Source organism: Aspergillus novofumigatus, assembly GCF_002847465.1.
Source record: "Aspergillus novofumigatus IBT 16806 chromosome Unknown P174scaffold_2, whole genome shotgun sequence".
Classification (NCBI taxonomy): Eukaryota; Fungi; Ascomycota; class Eurotiomycetes; order Eurotiales; family Aspergillaceae; genus Aspergillus; species Aspergillus novofumigatus.
Window position 1 is genome coordinate 2,332,271 of NW_020194275.1, and position 19,334 is coordinate 2,351,604.

The window sequence follows — 19,334 nt, forward strand, 5'->3', positions numbered from 1 at the left end:
GGAACCTTGGAAATCTTTCAACCATGGTGGTTGCTGTGGGGCCCGAGGGGATGGGTTTGTTGACAGTCAAGTATCTAGGATAGATAATCCTCCGGGTTGCAGTCAGAGGGGTGCAGACACGAGCCTCTGGAGAACTGAGGGCGGTCTTTAGTCTTCTTTTATACTGACTGTCCAATTGTGTCTCAAAGGTTCACATCTCAGTCAAAGCTTCTATCTAGGCTGTTCTGATCTCCATAGATGCCGAATCCAGCCACCTTCAAATCGATCTGTCGTGAAGATCTTGCCCTTTCCATCCCAGGCTAGTTTATCGGGGAGCGGGTATCCCTCCTACGGGTTAGGTATCTTTAGGTACTTCCCCAATCTATTTTCGACTCATTATCGTCTGTTCTTGACACTGACAGGCTCAAGGAAGGACAAAGGAAAAAAAGAAACTCCCATAGAACCGACGGCCCTGGATGTACTCGATTCTTTCTATCACTCATCATGTTGACGGTTGAAAAGTCCTGGGTTAATGTACAGCAGAAAACTTTTACTAAATGGTTGGTCTATCCTCCGATTACCCCCTCACTGGTTATTTGTTATTGTTTGAGAGACGGTGGTGCCCCTCGTTCGCTGGATAGTTTTTTCTTGATCGCGATCTGTCCACTTTCCCACGCTCTATTTCGGCGTCGAACTTGCCCTGGCTGACACTCTCCTGTCCCCGTAGGCTTAATGACAAGATCAAGGTTCGAGGCATCTTGATCGATGACCTTGTGACCGACCTCTCCGATGGCGTGAGTTTCCTCCTACCTCCGGATAGTCGGTTATCCTGAGAATCCAGACATTGATCGGCCAACTCTCCTAGGTTATCCTCATCCACTTGCTCGAAATCCTGGGCGGAGAATCCCTCGGCCGTTATGCTTCCAAGCCCAAGCTTCGCGTACAGAAATTCGAGAATGTCAACAAGAGTCTCGACTTCATCAGAGGGAGGCGGATCCAGATGACAAATATCGGAGCGGAGGATATTGTTGATGGCAACCGGAAGATTATCCTGGGTTTGATATGGACGCTCATCCTGAGATTCACTATCAGCGACATCAACGCGGAGGGCATGACTGCTAAGGAGGGTCTTCTGCTTTGGTGTCAGAGAAAGACCGCTTGCTACGAGGGTGTAGAAGTCCGCGACTTCTCGACCAGCTGGAATGACGGCCTTGCTTTCTGTGCTCTCCTCGATATCCACCGACCGGATCTGATCGATTTCGACGCCCTGGACAAGAATGATCACCGCGGGAACATGAAGCTAGCGTTCGATATTGCGACAAATGAAATCGGTATCCCTGATTTGCTCGATGTGGATGACGTCTGTGACGTTGCAAAACCCGACGAACGGTCGCTGATGACTTATATCGCCTACTGGTTCCATGCCTTCTCCCAACTGGAAAGGGTGGAAAATGCGGGTCGGCGAGTTGAGAAATTCATCAACAATATGCATGGTGCCTGGGAGATGCAGAACTCATACGAACGGAGGATGAAAGAACTCTTGCGTCTGATTAGAGCTCAGCGCGAAGCATGGAAGAATGCATCGTTCGAGGGAACTTACAAAGACGCCAAAGAACAAGCTCGCCTGTTCTCCTTATACAAGAGAAATGAGAAACGACGATGGGTCGCCGAGAAATCAGACCTTGCTGCTCTACTTGGCAATATCAAGACCAAACTCAGCACCTATCGGCTTCGCCCGTACGATCCGCCGGAAGAATTACGCCTCGAAGTCTGTGACCAGGAATGGGAGCTATTGACTCGTGATGAGCACGAGCGGAGCCAGCTCATCAACGAGACCATTCGGGACATCAAGAACGCTCTACGCCGATCCTTCGCGGACAAGGCTAATGACTTTGCACTCACGCTGAAGACCTTGTCGCTTGCTATTTCTGGTCTTGACGGCGATGTAGAGGACCAATTAGAGCATGTCAAGAGACTCAATGACAATCTTCCTCCACTCGACGCTTTCTTAGAAACCATTGCGGAACTTGACGAACAGTGCGTCGAAGCGAATATTGAGGAGAACGACTTCACGACATATACCTTAGATGAACTTTCTTACGAGCTGAGCTTAGTCAAATCAAGTATCTCCAAGAAGCTCGCGTTCCTCGAGAACCAGCTAGTTGTACGCAATATGACCAACCTGACTCCGATCCAATTGGAAGAGTTCGAATCTGTCTTTAGACACTTTGACCGTGATTCATCGAATACACTCCATGAGCTCGAGTTCTCTGCGGCGCTCGCCAGTCTGGGGCTCGTATACGACGAGGAAGAAATGCACCAGGTCTACGTCGAAACTTGCGGGCCGGCCAGGTTAGCGCAGAATGCTGGCGTCAGCTTTGAGCAGTTCATCCACTTCATGGTCAGCGTGACGGAAGATCAGCATACTGCAGAGCAGGTCTTTCAAAGCTTCCGCGAAGTTGCGGACGGCAAGGTATGTACCTCCACAACCTGAGGGGTCTCGCAGCAGTTGCTAAGAATCCTTGCTAACTGATCAATTTGCAGCCCTATGTCACAGAACTCGACCTCCGCCACTCCCTCATTCCCGATGAAGTCATTGAGCACCTTGTTCAGACGATGCCGATACATCAAGGTCCAGATCTTCTAGAAGATCGAGACCTTCCCAAGTTTGACTATATTAGCTTCATGGAAAAGATGATGGAGCATAACAACAAGAACAAAGATAGCTCCTCTGTCAACGGCGACCACTAAATTGATGCATAGCGATTTCCGTTTCAGATTGCCTTTACTTTTGCCTTCAATCCCTTTTACTTGGTTTTTCCTCGTGGGTTGTTACTGGAGTTTGGCGGAGCGAAAAGGGGTCTTGGTCTTTCGATGAGTGACAGTCTCAACCATGCATACAGGACTTGAAGCATTGATTTTTGTCTGTTTCTAACTTCTTGTCTTGCATGATCATTATTCTCTTTCGTCGTGCATCCTGCGTTTTCACGTTCTTGTTTGAGCTTGCGCGATTCTTGCCATGTATACCACCATTCAAGTCGAAGTAAAGTAATTGATGAGTAGAAATACTTCTGCTAAGTACTCTCCTCTTCTGACGATTAACCGGCTTGGGTCAAATGTAAGTTTCATAAAATAACATCTGGTGTACGTCGGCTGAAACATCTTCGAAAGCAGCGCTCCCACAGAAGTAGGATCAGCGTAATGAGTTTGTCCCGAACTTCAAATATCGTGATCGTCTGGTTTTTCCTTTTCTGCTCTTGACTATTGAGGCTTACTATCCCTCGATTCACCTTGACTTGGGTTATTGGTGCATCTCCTCCATGCTGTTGAAAACTCAACTTCGCGCCTTGAGTATACTCCTTAGAATCACATGACCTAGGCTGATTTCTGGTCTCAGTCGCAGCTCAACCTTCTGATACGACAACCAACAACCTCTCCTCAGAACCAATTTATAAACATCTTTCACCTATTGCTTCCGGCATATTATCCAACCTCTATTGTCCAGCTTTTTATAGCCTGATCTTCCGCCGTGTCCAAGATGGACCGTAGTCTCGATGAGATCATTGCCGAGCGCCCTGTATGGCCTCCAGTACTCTTTTTCAGCTTGCACTCACCGAAGAAGCTTCACTTGTTTACTAACATGAAGAATTGTATAGCAGAAACAGAACAGAGGTCGCCGTCCTCCTCAAGGTCAAGGTCGTCGCCGTGATGGCGTGAAAAAGGTCCGTCCATATATCGTCTGACAAACAAACTATCGGTCTCCCAGGTCAGCTGTGCTAACCTCCTACTTTTCGAGCTTCCAGGTCCTCCCTCCTCTTCTCCTTTCGAACCTCCCTACCGCAACATGATCAGTACAGATGTCGTTGGTCTTGTCGTCCTGTCTTACACGGCCTCAAGGCTCGCGAAAGAAGCCGCAGATTGATGGAACCGTTTCCAGACTGCATATTTTGATTTCCAGCTGACCTTGTCTCTCTTTTTGCGTCACAACAGTCCTACAGAGAAGAGCGAGTTGACTTAGATCTGTAATTGGCCCCGTACAAATCACAATATGAAGGCCGTGTTTACTGATAGGGTTGCATTTACAGTGATTGGGTTCATGACAGATATGACGACGACAGACACAGTGCGTTTTAAACCTGGCTTCGTGGCGATTGTCACGGGGGATTTCCATTCCGCTTTTTTGTTTTAACACAGACTTCTTTCAGCCCGCCCTGCTCGTGGTTCCCGACGTCCACGCGGTGACCGTTACTCCCATTCGCCCGATCGGTATGTCTGGCTTGGATTTGCTGCTGAAGCACTTCGTGGGTGTGGCTAACTCCTGCAGCAGCGCACCCGCCGGAGCAAAGATCCGCGTTGAGAACATTCACTACGACATTACGGAGAGCGATCTGGAGGTAAGTGCCGATCAAAGAGCATATGACACGTCGTGCTTGATCAGTTTGCTGATGAGTTCTCGTTTTAGGATCTGTTTACTCGGATCGGACCTGTCTCAAATCTATCTCTCGTCTATGACCGGGCTGGACGCTCCGAAGGTGTTGCCTATGTTACGTACAACCGTGCGAACGATGCGAGAACGGCGATTGCAGAATTCGATGGCGCAAATGCCAAAGGACAGCCTATCCGTTTGACGCTAGTCGCCTCTGGCCCTGGAAAACGGGACCGCAACCCATTTGACAATGTCGAACGGCCCAAGGGAAGTCTTTTTGATCGCATCGAGCGGCCTCGCGATGCCCGAAGCTTAAGCCCCGGAAGTGAGAATGGTGATGTCGAAGGCGGAGCACGTCATCGCCGGGGCCGTCGCCCTGGTGGAGGCGCAGGCTATCGCCGTAGCGACGTCTCGAAGCCGGCCCCGGAGCACATTGACCGGTACGTGCCAGGACAGCGATCGCCAGTCCGACGAAGCACCAATGGCAGACGGCAGGGGGAGCGGCGAGATGATAGAAATCGAGGCGAGGGTCACCGGAACCCTAACGCCAGACCTAAGAAGACGCAGGAAGAGCTTGATCAAGAGATGGATGATTACTGGGGAGGCGCAAATGCGGGTGCTGGCGCTGCCGACAAAGAGATTGTGCAGGATGAGCCTCAGCAGATTGCCCCAGCTACGTCCGCTGCGGCTGGTGATGATGACGTTGATATGATTGAATAGGACATTACCTACATTACGGTGGAATAAGGAGGGTTCTTTGGCACTGTATTCCATTTTCTTGCTCTTATGTATTTCTCAACTCAAACCAGATTGGAACATTTTCTTGTGTGCAGTTTTCCTTGACACTGGGCGTGTAATATGAGACGATCCATTTCGCATGTATACATGCAGTACTGTTACATTATCTCGATCCCCAGCTCAGCGTCTGCATTGTAAAGGTAGGTGTTCGAAAAGTCCCGGTTATATGCTGATAGAAACTGGACACATGGAGAGCATAGGAGTCACGAGACCCAGATGAGTCGACGGATAGTCAGTATTGAACACTGACCTCGTCTCGTGGGAGTAAGGGTCACTGTAGGCTGGGAAACTTTTCCATAGGCGTAGAAACCTCTGTATCTACCGCCACAGCCCGTAGGGCTCCCTGCATGCCTTCCAGAGCTTGATCGTTCCATCTTCACTTCCTGTGCCATAGAGCTTGCCGTCGGGAGAGAAACTGACTGACCAGATGGGGCCATGGTGACCCTTTTGGACCTCTAAGATAACAGGTTAGCGTGGCCATACGCCTTAGAAGATGGAAGGTTCCTATGCACATACCGAGCTCTTCTTCGGTGCGTAGATCGTACACCCGAGCCCAGGTATCGTCAGCACTGCCGGTGACCAATCGGCCGGTATCATTGTTCACAGCGGCGCTGGCGACCTCGTATCGAAAGTCCATCTTCTTCAGAAGCCGCCCGGGGGTGACACCATCGAAGAGGTAGACACTCTTTCCGGCCGCGACGGTTAGGATACCGGGGTCATTGGGTCGAGTGGCGAGGGTGTTGAGCTCGCAGCTACCTATCGTGCCTTCGACAGCATGCTCGACAACAGGATGGCGAGAACGAAGATCCCACCAGCGGATCTTCCGATCCTCTGCGGCTGTCGTGAGGATGTTGTAGTCCTGATTCCAGACGATGGACTTGATTGTGCCTCCGTGCACGCCAGGCCCAATCTCATAGCTTGTGATCGCGCTAGCTCCATTGCCGTTCTCCCCGGCGGACGGGGACGTTGGTGAGGAGCTGTTACTACCACCGCTGCGTGTCAGATCAAAAATACGTAGCCTTTTCTCGAAGCCTCCAGTGGCTAGAATCTGAGGGGACGATTGAATCGGGAATGCCACCGCTCGACAGATGTGTGAATGCTGGAGTGTGTGCAAGCATTCACCAGTATGAGTATCCCACACCTTCCTGGGGATCAGTGTTAGCAGTCCCGTCGATGTTGCCGCGGTACGAGGAATCTTAAAACATACGCGGAGAAATCTGCAGCCGCAGTTGCTGCAATGTTGGCGTCCGTCGAAAGACGAGCTTGCCATACAGCTCCCTTGTGGCCAAGGAAAGTGCCAATCCTGAGTTGTAAGACTTAGTCAAGCAATTGGTAACGATAGAAGCGATAACCACTAACCAGTCACCAGTAATGCCATCCCGAAGCATGGGGTTGTTGTCTATCAGAGCAATTTAGCTTAGTCGCGACGCAGACATTGCAGCGGAAACGGTTACCTTTGCAAGCAGAAATTAGATAGTACTGATCGTCCTCTACAAGGGAGGAGAAGTTCAGATGAGGCACTGGACGAGAGTGTCCATGGCAGGTCAAGGGCACAACTTTAGGGATATCTGTTTATCGTCAACACATAGGTGAAGAAAAGCTTTCTGAATTGAGAAAGCTTACCTGACGCCATCTTAAAAGATTGAAGGCCAATATATACCGAATACGTGTCTGTTCGCCTAGTGGTTGATTGGTCGTTTGCTTTCAAAGCTTGGTCGGCCGTGAAGATAGTGGTTGATCAGTGCTTGGACATAGGCCAGAATCTGCCTATCAACGATCAAAACATGAATTGACAGGTCATAGAAGACTTCAGAGAGACGTCAAGGATCAATATAGGTAATGATACAGGGAAAGATTCGTCAATTTCATCAAATCATCAATATAGATTGGCGGGGTAATGGTGATGAGGCAATCGGAAGAGAAAGAAAAGTTATGAAAGGTTGTCCAGTAGTAATCCCAACCGTAAACAGAAGTAGAGTAAGTACGTTATCAGACCAGTTAACGGAAGCAAACAAAGGAAAGACTCCGACTCCAAAGAGAAGCAAGACGGGAGTCTCGAGGATACTGAGTCAAGCAAGTAAGTCTTCCTGTTCTGATAGCTCCGTTCGTTGATACTCCAAATTGTCGGAGTTTCGTTCAAAATCTCCGATTGCTCACGCTAGACTGAAAGCAGTGAAGACGACCAGCACGTGACGTGTATACTTCTACTTCTGAGCTGGACAAGTATTCCTACTGATGTGTCCTCAATCCTCATCTAGCACTTTTATAAGATTTATGAGCATGCGGGTAACTCTAATGGGTGCTAGTAAGCAATAGGTCAAGTTCTCCACGGTTTTGTCCTAGTCATTGTATGGTCCATCATCGACTCGTTCATTGCCTTTGGTTACAGAGACAAAAAGAAGCGGATAATTCAACAGTTGGCCAGTTAGCGTAGTGGTCATCGCGTTTCGTTTACACCGAAAAGGTCGCCGGTTCGAACCCGGCACTGGTCATTGTTTTTTGTAGGTTTCTGATATACACTGGAATTTGGAAATGTGGCAGAGGACAGAGTATCAAAGTTCTCGTCTACAATTTTCCATTTAACATAGCAAGTAAGTAAGAAAGTAATCCGCCAGAAAGCAAGATCGAACACCGCCAGTGCATGTTAGCAGACACAGTACACTGTTCCTCGGCATGCCTTGGTGTAGCCAACATCGCTTGAGAAGCAAAGAGAATTAAAGGTGACACCGTGGGAATAAAGTAACATGCAATTGATCATAGCCACGATAGAGCAATCCGCTACAAACCAGGGACCAACGACAATAATAAGTACCGATCACGCCTCCCCAAAGAGCTTGAGGAACAGATAAAAGAACCCAGAAGTGTATCTTGATGGATGTATAACCGTGTAAAGCCAACGCCTCACGAATGGTTCATCTTTTGGCCATATATCCTTGCGGGAGCCAGCCATAATGGTCTTGCAAATCATACGACTCTTTCGCCGCAGACTGGCGAGCAACGCAGTCGGAAACTCCTTGTTCGAATCCACATTTCCTTTCTGATTCTTTCTTTCTTTTTTTTGTTTTTCCATTTCCCAAGCTTTCCTCCATCCGTTTTTAAAATCGAGGTGAGTTGCAAGTCAACCGTATATCCGAGCAAAGAGGGGTAGTATGACCTCCAGGACAAGAAGAAAAGTGTCAAAAATAAGAGACTCCACCCGCGTGAGACGAGGCTGGGGCAGTCCTCACGAAGGTAAAAGAATGGCCGTAAGAAGAACCGATGCAAGAGGGAATCATGAACGCAGGACAAGACCACTAGAATAAGGCCACTTGAGTTGAACACTGTTTGTCTTCCATGATGAGGCTGAGAAATGAGGTATCGCGAAAACTGGAGCACAATTACAAGTGAGGGGCAGAAAAGAAAGTCGCAGGAGAAGGGAGTGCGATGAAGACCAGAAACAAAAAGAGGCTGGGTATGTGAAGTAACTCGAGTAACAAAATCAGGTGAACCTGACCAAATGCGAATTCCCGAAAGCTTTGCCGGGATCTGAATACACAAACAGCATAGAGCCGAAGAGGAGTACAGCCTCACCAAGGGAAAGACATCAGAAAAGCGCCCACAATACCATGCTATGAAAAGCAAAGAACGAAAAACCGGACGCGAGATGTAAAAAGCAAGCAGTTAAGGCCAGAATACCGTAGTCCTTACTCCCAGGAGGTAAAGGGGAGCCCTCCGAATGCTGATCTAGCTCATGAAAATCCAGGACTCCCAATGCGCCAGACTTGAAAACCCTCAATTGTCATCAAACATGTCGGACATTAATTCCAGATGAAGAAAACCGGACCCCTCTACCGACCCATCATGTAGTCAGGATAGAAAGAATTGAAGCCTCCCACGTTTGATCCGGTAGAAGTGCCGCCAACACCTCCCGTGAGGGGCGGAGTCGGGGACATCAACGAATTTATGTTGTTTCCTCTGATCCCCAAACCAGAGTTTGAGTTGAAGGACCCGTTGGTGGGCATAGGTGCGTGGGGATTCCCTGGCGGATGCATGGCCCCATTGCTTCTCAAAGCCATGGGCATCGCCAGTCCCGGCGGCGCAGCAAGCCCAGGTGGTGGACCGCTGACGGTCGAGAACATATGACTGTGAATGCCTCCGAGACTGCTACCACCAGGGATCGAGCCTTGCGCAGAAAGGTGGCTGGACGCGTTCATGCTTCCCGGCTGACCGGAGCGGACACCCAATGGATTCTTTGAGAAACTCAAGCGAATCCCGGTCTTGTTACTGTTGGAGAGCTTGTATCCATAAAGCTCATTGAGCGCTTTACTAGCCATGGCCACTTCGTCGAATTCAACGAAACACATGGGACCGTTTTGCTTGTTCCGGAAGCACAGACGCTTGTATCCGCGTTGTTTGGAGAAGAGAGCCTTCAGCTCCTCTTCGGAGGTGTCCGGAGGAAGGTTACCAACATAGAGGGTATTGCAGGGAGGATTCAAGTCGTTCGGATTCGCCGCAGGAAGACTATGACGAGGAGTATGCTGATTACCATAAGGGTATCCATGACCTCCCATCATAGTGTTGCCGTTGATTGCCTGAGGAAAGGTGGAGGAAGGCGTCGGGACCCCAATGCGCCCTGAGCCGCCAGGCGCATAATTGTGCAGAGGTGGGGAGGTCATGTTGGTGGACAGAGAGAGGCTGCCGAATCGGTTGGTGGGATACTGAGGATTCGTCGAACGTCGAGGCAGGGTGACCGAAGAAGAATGACCGTTCTCGGCGTAGCCAACGGGATCCTTGAGTAGCTCACCCGTATCTTCATCCGGATCTTGGTCGATCATTGACTTACCACTAACGCGCGGAAGGTCATGAACGCCATTGCCGATCGGGGACTGGGGAGAAAATATGCTTTGAAGACGAGACCCGGACTCTGAGTTCGAGGTCAGTGTGTCGCCGTTCGACTGCAGGGATGAATTTGGCGCTGCCAGCTTCTCAAGACTTTGGAATGTGCCGTTGAACCGGGAAGACCGCGACAGGTGGCCATTACCCAACATATTTCGAGTCGCGGTGTGATCAATCGTATTGCGCCTCGTTGGGTTCAAGGCAGACGGAACCGGTCCATGGTAGAGCTCAACGATCATGTTGGCATCATTCTGCGAGTTTGGCTTGCCATCCAGTAGAGCGCAGGCTTCTTCAGCTGCAGCCATCGTATTGAAGCGCGCGATGGCGGTCAGGTATCCGTGATCGTCCGGGAGTTCAACAGGAAAGAAATCCGCATCCACGAAATCTTTCGCAAAAAGCAACATACTGCGCAGCGCTTCGCGACTAGTGTTTCGAGGCAACTTGCGCATCACAATTGCGCCGCCAGTATTACCATTTGCGGGCCGGGCGAAGCCGTTCAGGGTCTGGGCCGACCGATCGGAATCAGTTAAACGCATGTTGCCAGGCGCGCCACTATCGAAAGGCAAGGAGGGACCGAGGGGAGAGAAAGGATAAGAAAACGAGCCGCCTAGAGTGTTCGTTGTTTGCGACGCAGTGGGAGAATATACGTCGGTCGACATCGCATTCTGGGCCGTCGTGGGCGGCTGGGAGGAAGAAAGCGACTGCTGAGGAGGCGACGCGCCCGACGAGACGGAAGGCGTGCGCTGAGTGGTACTGTAAGAACTTGGACTCGTACGAGTAGACTGACTCGAACCGGCACTCATGCCTCGAGGACCAGCAATGCCACAATACAAGTGTGCGATGATAACAATGTATTCGCAGGGTTGATGATGAAAGACAGTCGCGGGGTGTCTAGAAAAGGAGGGTAGGTATGTTTGCTGGAGCGAGCAAGAATATTGCGATACGATGCAAGAGCGTCAAAATAGTTCAGACCGACGAGGATGACGCGCCAAAATATGAAGAATAAATGGATGCACGACGATGTGGTTTCTTTATGCCCTCATCAAGAAACGCGACCGAGTCTTCGAAAGGAGCGCGATTAGGTCTGTGGCAGCTTGGCGGCGAAGGAGGCAATTATGAAGACGGGGACGGACCGAGGAAGTTGTATGAGAATGAGTCGGCACAAAGAGATCGATACGTGATAAAATTGACAAGGATCGATTAACTAAGAGAGGAATGAGTAATCGAGAAAAAGTAACAAGAAGAATGAGGTGTTTGGTGGCGATGAGGCGAAGAGGAAAGGAGGGAAGATGGATGGGTGAGGTAGATCGGACGAGAAGACGAGAACGGAAGAGTAAAGGTGGAATAGTATTTGAGTGCAGTACGGAGAGCAGATAGATGAGAGAGGTTTGGGGGGTGCGTCGAGGGGGAAAGGCGGTGGTTCGATACAGTAATTGTACGGGAAGTACCAAGTACAGAAGAGTGGAACTTGCTGTGGTAAGGTGTGGAAGGGAAAGTTTGGAACTTTTGGGGGGGGTTGTGTAAAAGGAGGGAGGCGGAGGAGGATGATTACCTACAGCATAGTCTAGTCTAGCCGGCTGGTACTGACCCAGATAAGATGAATGGCGACCGAAGAATGATCCAAGGGACACGCGAATGACAGCAGAAGAAGAAGAAGATGATGATGATGATGGTTGTGGTGATAATAATTAATGTAAATGTGCGAAAACAGAGAAAAGGAAAAAGAAAAGAAAAACAGGGCCTTGGATGAATAATAATGGAATTATCGCATTAATTGGGATGAACGATTACGAGTACCTAGAGTGTCTAAGGTAGTTGGAGTCCGGAAGTGGTGCTGAGAGACAAACTACAGCGTACTACCAATAGCAGTCTACTTAGCAACACGCATGAATCCCTCTAGGATTCTGGTACCTACAGTAGCTCCGGTACTTTTAGGCGGATTCACCTTTCCTTCTTTATAGACTTCGTTGCGAGATTCGTTGAAAAGATACCTACCTAAGGTACTACTAGGTAGACTGTCGCTCAGTCTCAGTAGGCGGTGCATCTTGTGGCCCACGGATCGAGTCTGGTTCCGTCCCAGGAGTCAAAGAGACTAAGAGAGTCGAAGCTCGAAAACTACCCTACCTTACACTCTAATTCAGTACTCCCGTATCAAGGCTACTCCGTACCTAGGATGAGGGTGGATCGGGTCTGATGATGGAAGGGACGAATGACATTGAGGCATTCTCTGATTGCATCCATAAGTCATCCAGAGTGCGTGAGCCAGTCAGGAACCGCAGGTGGTGTAAGTGACTCGGCTAGACCCAACTCAGTCGAAGCGCGACCCAGCAAGTTAAATTGACAAGACGCGCTATCCAGGGCCCATGAGCGCCGGTCGTCAATTTGAGCATGAGAGTCTAAGACTGACTGACGAGCACGGGAGTACGAATAGCAGAAAAATGACAGAGAGGACATTCATACTACAACTAAGTCTTTGATAAACTCCGTGGAATATCACAGTAATGAGGGACATACCGAGAACAGCGAGAATGGTTGGGTGTCTTATCTAATCCACAGCGAACGGTCCGGATGCGTATAACTAGGCACTAGTAGTATCTACCCCGTAAGATAGGCTTACTTAGAGTCCGTCCTAGTTCAGGGCAGGCCGCAGGGGCAGTGCGTGCCCCGTTAGTTGCAGAGGTCGTGCATAAAGGTGGAACCCTTTGAATTATCAATTTATCATCACTGCCTGTTGCTTCATCTTGTTGACATGAGGTAACTACTCCGTACTCTCCCTCTCCCTCCTTGTCCAAAAGTAAATGACGAAGTACCTGAAATGTGTCATTTGAAGGGCAAGAACACTCCGCTCTGGTTGTATCCAAGCCATCTCTATAGGAACACCCCACGGTATCTATCAGAGTTTGTTATTACTCGCATGAACTATGACGGTCAGTGATGGAATGATTTCATAACCTGATCACTCTACACATGATCACCTTACCAAGGTAGGAAAGCTGTTGTCGTCTTTTGAGGATTCTGGATATCCTCGGTCAGGCATCCATGGGATGGTCTCATATCCATCGTCTCCAGCCTCCCAAATTGGGTCGGAGCTCAGAAATTTCATATCATGTGCATGATAATGAACCAGCGGACATGGAAACAACTGACAACATGGACTCATCATGAACTCTTACTATGACTCCGCAGATTATGTAGAGGTCTATTCCAAGCATTACCCCTGGACCCCGCTGGGCTCTTGATGGTTTTGTCCACGAAGGAATTCATGGCGAATGTGGCTCGCCCTGGACTCATGGAAAGCCCAAACTCTGATGTTGATCATCCAGTCTAGTCCTTCGCAACCACCAATGATCATATTGGCCCTATGCCTATGTCGCTACTTACACGGCGCTGTCCTCGTCTCTTTAGGAGGGTGGCTATCTATTTCATAGGGGTTGACTGTAAGGAGAAGGGGAACTCCTGAGGGAATTTGACAGCGTTCCCTGGCTCGTGTGCAATCTGGATGCTTGAACGCATCGGCTCAAGACTTTCGATTACTTAACTATACTTCGGTGTTCCATCAAAAAGCTTCACCGACAGGGATATACCTGTCATCGATGACAACAATAACAACAACAACCGGCTCTGGCCTGCCGACAGACCGTCCGGCCGTGACACATTCTTGTCAGCCTCTTGAATGTTCAGGGCACCACCCAGCATCCGGCGAGGAATCGACATCACAGTGCTTGGCTTTTCTTAGTCGCGTCGAGAAATGAGGGCAATGTTGACATCTCATTCTCAACTGCCTTCTAGGTTTCTACGGACCATTCAGCGGTGCCAGCAAAGAATGAGGCATGAAAAGGTGGACCCCTTCCAGGAAGAGGTTTGTGTCTGAGAGGGGGCAGCCCTAGGGGCTGAAGCGTAATAGGCTTGGGAAGGACTATTTTGACATTTTGACATTTTGACATTCTGACAGTGACAGCCAGATCACTCACAGACTACCTAGGCCTGGTGGCTGAGATCACCGTCTAGCGGGAGTAATTCAAAACTCAGGCACCATTGAAGGTACCCTAACCCCAAACATTGCATCAACCGATCGTTTTATTCGTCGCATATTAACCGAAGCCATGTTTCAATCCGCATAATGTACAAAGAATGGTTTCAACCCAAGTATATTCCAGAAAATGACAATTCTCGTAAACGCCGTTTTGAATGCCAGAAAGAGAGTAAATCGCTATCCCAACCAGACGAATCGAAGTATTCTCGATCTAAACAGAGCCGTCTCAACTGATTGAGCTCTCAAGACTAATAAAACACGAAGAGTCTGCTCATTCTTTTTGAGCATTAGACTTGGGTTGAACAAGACCAGCCTAACATCGTTGTCCCAGTCAGCAACGAGCTTCGATTTTCTTAAGCTTCCCAACCACGTACCAAGTTCAATAACCGCCATACACCCTCGCTGGGCTGTGCGCCAACACCAAGCCAGTACTTTGCCCGTGAGCGATCAAGAGAGACCTCTTTGAATGGCTTTGCGCGCCGAGCTTCCTCTTCGGACAGATTCGTAGGCCGCTGCGGGATAGGATTGTAGGTGCCAATTACTTCAAGGGGTTTCGAGTCTCGAGCCGACCTTCAGTTAGAACAGATAATTAGCACTTTTCTTAACAGACACTGGGTTGGCAATTGTCCATCAATCTCAATCTAGATGTCAATGACAGGCAGCAGAACAGTTCAAAGAGAAAAAAGGAAGCACCAAAAGGAAAGAGACATACCGAGCCTGTGCAACAACGATGTTGTAGAATGGCTGGTGCTTGTTGCCGAAGCGAGAGAGACGGATTCTGACGACCATTTTTACTATTTTGAATCGTTGACCTTCGTAACCGGCAAGCAACGCTGAATTCAAGCACTGCAATTCATTTGTTGCACTCCCGCGGAAGTTCAGATTGATCTACGGAGGATGTGTTATTCCGGGCCTTACTGAAAAAAGACTAGTGTGGATGGTGGAGAACAAAACATCGCGATGATGCAATGCGATCTCTCTCCGGAGGATATGAAGGTGTACTTCTCTAGCGGTTGGTATGTCTATCTTACTATACCACACCATAGACACACATATAATTCCCTCTTGTACCTCCTCCCTTCTAATCTGAGCTTCTAACTAGCATAACTGATTGCAAATTGACTTAATCTCTCGCATTGTATGTTCCGCTCTGTTTTCCCAAAACGATATCTCCCCATAGCAGTTCGAAAGTACAGTAGGACCGCCAGGATGTCGTTGAAGGTAGGTAGCATTTAACTCCAAGCTATGCTCCCTAGCTCATCTTACATGCCAGGCTATCTCAGCCAAAGATGCTGCCTCCCTCGATAAGAACTTGATGGAGATGGGTGGATGGTCCTTGGACCAATTGATGGAACTCGCGGGGCTGTCCGTTTCGCAGGCAGGCATGTGTTCACGCCATTGAGCAACTACAACCAAAATAAGAATAACCAGAGGCTAACACACCTGCGAAGTCTACCGTCTTCATCCCCCCAGCGCCGGCAAGAATGTCCTCCTCGTCTGTGGCCCAGGGAACAACGGTACGCTTCCATCCCGTCCACAACCAAGAGCTCAACGGCAGATGCTGACTCGCTTCAAAAGGCGGCGACGGCCTAGTAGCCGCGCGCCATCTGGCACAGTACGGCTATACACCCTCAGTCTACTATCCCAAAGAAGGGAAGAATGAGCTGTACCAGGCAAGCCCACCCCGGAACCACTCCCAACAGACCAAGACTAATCATCTGGCAACCAACAGCGCCTCAAAACCCAGCTACACAACCTATCCGTCCCTTTTGTTCCAGATTTCACCGAGGCTCTCAAGTCCGCTGACTTCCTCGTCGACGCCATCTTCGGGTTCTCCTTCGGAGGTCCCCTCCGCGACCCGTTCCCATCCATCATCTCCCAGATCGAGTCGTCGTCCGTCCCTGTGCTGAGCGTCGATGCGCCCAGTTCTTGGGACATTCAGAGTGGTCCACCCAAGGAGGGTCCGGGATCCAAATTTATGCCCGAGGCGCTGATCAGTCTCACGGCCCAAAGCCATGCGTGAAATATTACCGCGGCAGACACTTTGTCGGTGGTCGTTTCTTGACCAAGAGTATCGTTGAGAAGTACGGATTGGATTGTCCTGATTATCCCGGCATCGACCAGATCGTGGAAGTTGGTGTTGATGCCGAAGGGCGGCTATAATGGCTGCGCTGCGTTGCTCTGCTTATGAATTAGAATGGCGATACGGTTTCTCCCTGGCCATCAATCCTACGCCGGTGTCTTCATTGAGCACGACCTTATATACAATGTGTATGGAAATCTGCATGATATAAATGCGCGCTCTTTATTGAAAGCCGTTCAAAAAGTCTATCAGTTGATTCGAGCTGGCGTAGCATTTGCATAGCCTCATAAATAATCAGTCCTCTGTCTTGAAGTCGCAAGACAAAATGCTTCCAATCGCGACGCCGCCCCGCAAAGCCTTCAAACCGTGCTGTGGTTTGTCATAAATCTACGACATTGCCTCTCTAATCTCGCCAATGACACCCTTGACCCGAGGCTCTTTTCCACTGCCCGAGCTTGACACCTTCTCCAGGATGTCCTTCACATCATAAATCTCCCTCGCAGCACTCTTCACTTCCTCACCTAGTGCCTTGATAAGAGTTCCTAGGGCGACTAGGGCACGATACACTGCTTCTGAATCCTTCTCGCTTGCAATTAGCTTGACCAGTTCCCCAACGAGCACCAGACCCCGCTCAGATGATTCTGGAGCCAATTCTCTCCCTTCAGAGGTAAAGTAAACCGAGAAGTTGATGTACAGCGTGGCCACCGCTATGGTGAGATTGCGGTTCGGTGCTGCTCCGCAGTTGCTCAACGCAGAATTGACGACCGCCACAATCTGGTCGAACCTATTCACAGCCAATTGACAACCGGCGTCGGTCTCGAAAAGGTTCGCCAGCATTCGTATAGACAACATCGCATTGTTTACATTCAGCGGTGGATCAAATATACCACTCGCCTGAATCCCAGAAACAAGATCTTTTCCACCGTAGTCTGCAGTGGCAAGCAGGGGTGTTGCAGCAGCGAGCAAGCGGAGCAGGTCCAAGCCAGGCAGTCTGCTGGTGGCAGGCCACGTGGTTGCAACTCTGAACAATGACCTCAGCCCAGCATCCACTACGGGTGATGATTTTAGGGCAACGGAAGACTCCAGCTGACTGCAAAGCGAAACGACAGTCTCCAACTCAGGAGGACTGAGGGATAAGTCTTTTGACCCCGAGGACGCGAGCTGGTCATTTAATTCCTGTAGTTTTTTGGCAATGATTTTAAGATTAGCTGTCTTGATGGAGAGATATGTCTTCTGCGGAAGGACTTTAGGGCGTGATTCGGGTAAAATAGGCGTAGGGTCTGCCGCTGTCGCTGTGGCATCTCCAGGGCGATAACGCCTCTCCTGGCCCCAGGGATCAGCGCCGGTGGGCGCAGGTTCTTGAACAGATTGTCCAAGGGTTGCGCCCTGTGTGTTCTGGACAATGAACTGCGCGACTTGGTCTAGGTAACTCATAGGCAGCTCGTTATCTTGGATAAATTTTGTGGCCGCTTCATAAGGGTTCTGCGAAATATTGTATGGAAGCTTGAGGGGAGGCTTCCCATCCTCGACATCCACGTCGAAGACATAGTCGTAATCTTGTCCCATATATTCGATCTTCCTCCCACTGCTGGCAGCAGAATCGACCACAGTACCGACAGCAATCCATTCTTGCGAAGCAGCGGACCATGTGTGGGCTGTAACGCTGCCATCTGCTTCGCGGATCATTTGCACCTGACCTTCCTTCGTACCGGACTTCTGTTTGAGAAATTCAGGGCCTGGAAGCTTCTCTTTGTTGATCTTGCCAACTTGCTGTTCAGGTATTGCGGATTCCTTGACGGCTTTATCGAACTGCTGAACCACCTCCGGGCTTGCCCCTCGCTCTTCATTTCGGCTGAAGATCCGCGTGACACGGTCACTGGCACCGGTAACAATATCGCCATTCTCTCTACAGGCAGCAACGCCCCACACGGAGATTGCGGGATGGGTAATTGTCTGCACACACTGTGTGCCATTCCACACCCTTACGGTTCGATCTTCTCCGGAACTGACCAGCTCGCCTGTCGGCAAGACATCCAAAGAATATATGAAGCTCTCGTGACCAAGAAGCTCGGCAACCAGCTGCCCCTGTAAGGTGAACAGTCGAATGACTCCGTCATTGCTTGCGGAAGCGAAGTGTGCACCCGAGGGATGTGAAGCAGGAAGCTTACACAGAGCTCTAACGACATCACGAGAATCTTTGATGCTCTTGACAAGGTCCCCTGATGTATTGAAGATCCGTATAATCTTGTCGGCACAGCCTGGTCAAAGTATGAGCACACTATATCTTTATCTGGAAGCGAATGACGCACCGGTGATGACAGTGTCTTTATCATAGGCCAGAACAGCCCAGACACTGCCTTGGTGACCCTCCATGACCACATCACATTCCCATTTACCGACTCTCCACAGCCTCGCGGTCGAGTCCCAACTGCCGCTTACCACCCAGCCTCCCTCTGGGCACACGTCCAATGCACAGACGTTGTGACCATGGCCCAGGAGCATTGCGTCAGCATTGTCGTCTGGAGTTTTTCCGGGTTGTCTTGCTTCTATTATCGTATCCTGGCCGCCAGAGAGTACGAGACCTTCAGGAAATTCGGATGTTGGTGGGTAGTACGCTACAGCGTTGATGAAGGCCGAGCCGTGGGAGGATATGGTGGAATCATAAACAGGCGGCGGGGTAGATACCAGCTTCCACAGCCGAACGGTCGCATCTCGAGAAGCCGAAATTACTACATTTGGATTCGGATAGGCCACGGCGCGAACCTGAAATTTAGAATCAAGGCAAGAGTCAGCAGCTGAAAAACATAGGGATTGCCCTTTGCGGTGGCCAGAGTGGCAGGAGTCATTGTCGGGGACGTTCTTACATCATCGCCATGGCCCTCCAAAGAAGCGGAGATCTTGAAGTCAGGCATACATAAAGGCTGCTACCGCAGAGCTCTGTAGAAAGAAGACAACAATTGAGATAGGAAAGAAATTGACGAGAGGGTTCTCTTCCGAGGTAAGGAGATCGTAGAATAGATAGTCCTCCTGTTAGTAGACACTCAGTTCATGGTAACCAACAACACCAGCAGGTGCGGAGAACAGCATGCATCATATCATGTGGGCGGTGAAAGCCAGGTACATGTGACAAGAAGATGCTA

General features: G+C 49.8%; 7 protein-coding genes and 1 non-coding gene across 8 annotated transcripts; 4 read left to right on the plus strand and 4 right to left on the minus strand.

Annotated features, from left to right (window-relative positions):
* The first annotated feature begins 386 nt into the window (after positions 1-386).
* P174DRAFT_438882 (alpha-actinin, sarcomeric (f-actin cross linking protein)) lies at positions 387-3,037 on the plus strand. Its single transcript, XM_024826654.1, has 4 exons — positions 387-539; positions 707-773; positions 845-2,452; positions 2,524-3,037. Exons 1-4 carry the CDS (start codon positions 484-486, stop codon positions 2,728-2,730), a joined length of 1,938 nt encoding a protein of 645 aa, XP_024685687.1. The 5' UTR covers positions 387-483; the 3' UTR covers positions 2,731-3,037.
* Positions 3,038-3,517: 480 nt separating this feature from the next.
* P174DRAFT_365712 (putative RNA binding protein) lies at positions 3,518-5,125 on the plus strand (the record flags this gene model as incomplete). The annotated part of the gene is made up of 6 exons (XM_024822073.1): positions 3,518-3,556; positions 3,636-3,701; positions 3,970-4,001; positions 4,065-4,102; positions 4,174-4,373; positions 4,442-5,125. 6 exons carry the CDS (start codon positions 3,518-3,520, stop codon positions 5,123-5,125), a joined length of 1,059 nt encoding a protein of 352 aa, XP_024685688.1.
* Positions 5,126-5,173: 48 nt separating this feature from the next.
* P174DRAFT_438883 (WD40 repeat domain-containing protein) lies at positions 5,174-7,312 on the minus strand. The gene is made up of 6 exons (XM_024826655.1): positions 6,827-7,312; positions 6,658-6,771; positions 6,563-6,602; positions 6,411-6,506; positions 5,720-6,348; positions 5,174-5,658 (listed from the first exon to the last, which is right to left on the minus strand). Exons 1-6 carry the CDS (start codon positions 6,834-6,836, stop codon positions 5,522-5,524), a joined length of 1,026 nt encoding a protein of 341 aa, XP_024685689.1. The 5' UTR covers positions 6,837-7,312; the 3' UTR covers positions 5,174-5,521.
* Positions 7,313-7,622: 310 nt separating this feature from the next.
* P174DRAFT_t31 lies at positions 7,623-7,695 on the plus strand. Its single transcript has one exon. It is a non-coding gene; the product is annotated as a tRNA-Val (tRNA).
* Positions 7,696-9,030: 1,335 nt separating this feature from the next.
* P174DRAFT_428569 (RNA-binding protein) lies at positions 9,031-10,881 on the minus strand (the record flags this gene model as incomplete). Its single annotated transcript, XM_024825519.1, has 1 exon — positions 9,031-10,881. One exon carries the CDS (start codon positions 10,879-10,881, stop codon positions 9,031-9,033), a length of 1,851 nt encoding a protein of 616 aa, XP_024685690.1.
* Positions 10,882-14,382: 3,501 nt separating this feature from the next.
* On the minus strand, positions 14,383-14,924 carry P174DRAFT_402102 (mitochondrial 37S ribosomal protein bS16m; the record flags this gene model as incomplete). Its single annotated transcript, XM_024823944.1, has 3 exons — positions 14,824-14,924; positions 14,486-14,681; positions 14,383-14,424 (listed from the first exon to the last, which is right to left on the minus strand). Exons 1-3 carry the CDS (start codon positions 14,898-14,900, stop codon positions 14,383-14,385), a joined length of 315 nt encoding a protein of 104 aa, XP_024685691.1. The 5' UTR covers positions 14,901-14,924.
* Positions 14,925-15,110: 186 nt separating this feature from the next.
* Positions 15,111-16,274, plus strand: P174DRAFT_510190 (NADHX epimerase; the record flags this gene model as incomplete). Its single annotated transcript, XM_024831647.1, has 6 exons — positions 15,111-15,332; positions 15,385-15,499; positions 15,563-15,628; positions 15,690-15,784; positions 15,844-16,130; positions 16,151-16,274. The coding sequence occupies exons 1-6, from the start codon at positions 15,252-15,254 to the stop codon at positions 16,272-16,274; spliced, it is 768 nt and encodes a 255-aa protein (XP_024685692.1). The 5' UTR covers positions 15,111-15,251.
* Positions 16,275-16,394: 120 nt separating this feature from the next.
* On the minus strand, positions 16,395-19,230 carry P174DRAFT_438888 (WD repeat PLAP family protein). Its single transcript, XM_024826656.1, has 3 exons — positions 19,059-19,230; positions 18,504-18,957; positions 16,395-18,452 (listed from the first exon to the last, which is right to left on the minus strand). The coding sequence occupies exons 1-3, from the start codon at positions 19,104-19,106 to the stop codon at positions 16,582-16,584; spliced, it is 2,373 nt and encodes a 790-aa protein (XP_024685693.1). The 5' UTR covers positions 19,107-19,230; the 3' UTR covers positions 16,395-16,581.
* Positions 19,231-19,334: the final 104 nt, after the last annotated feature.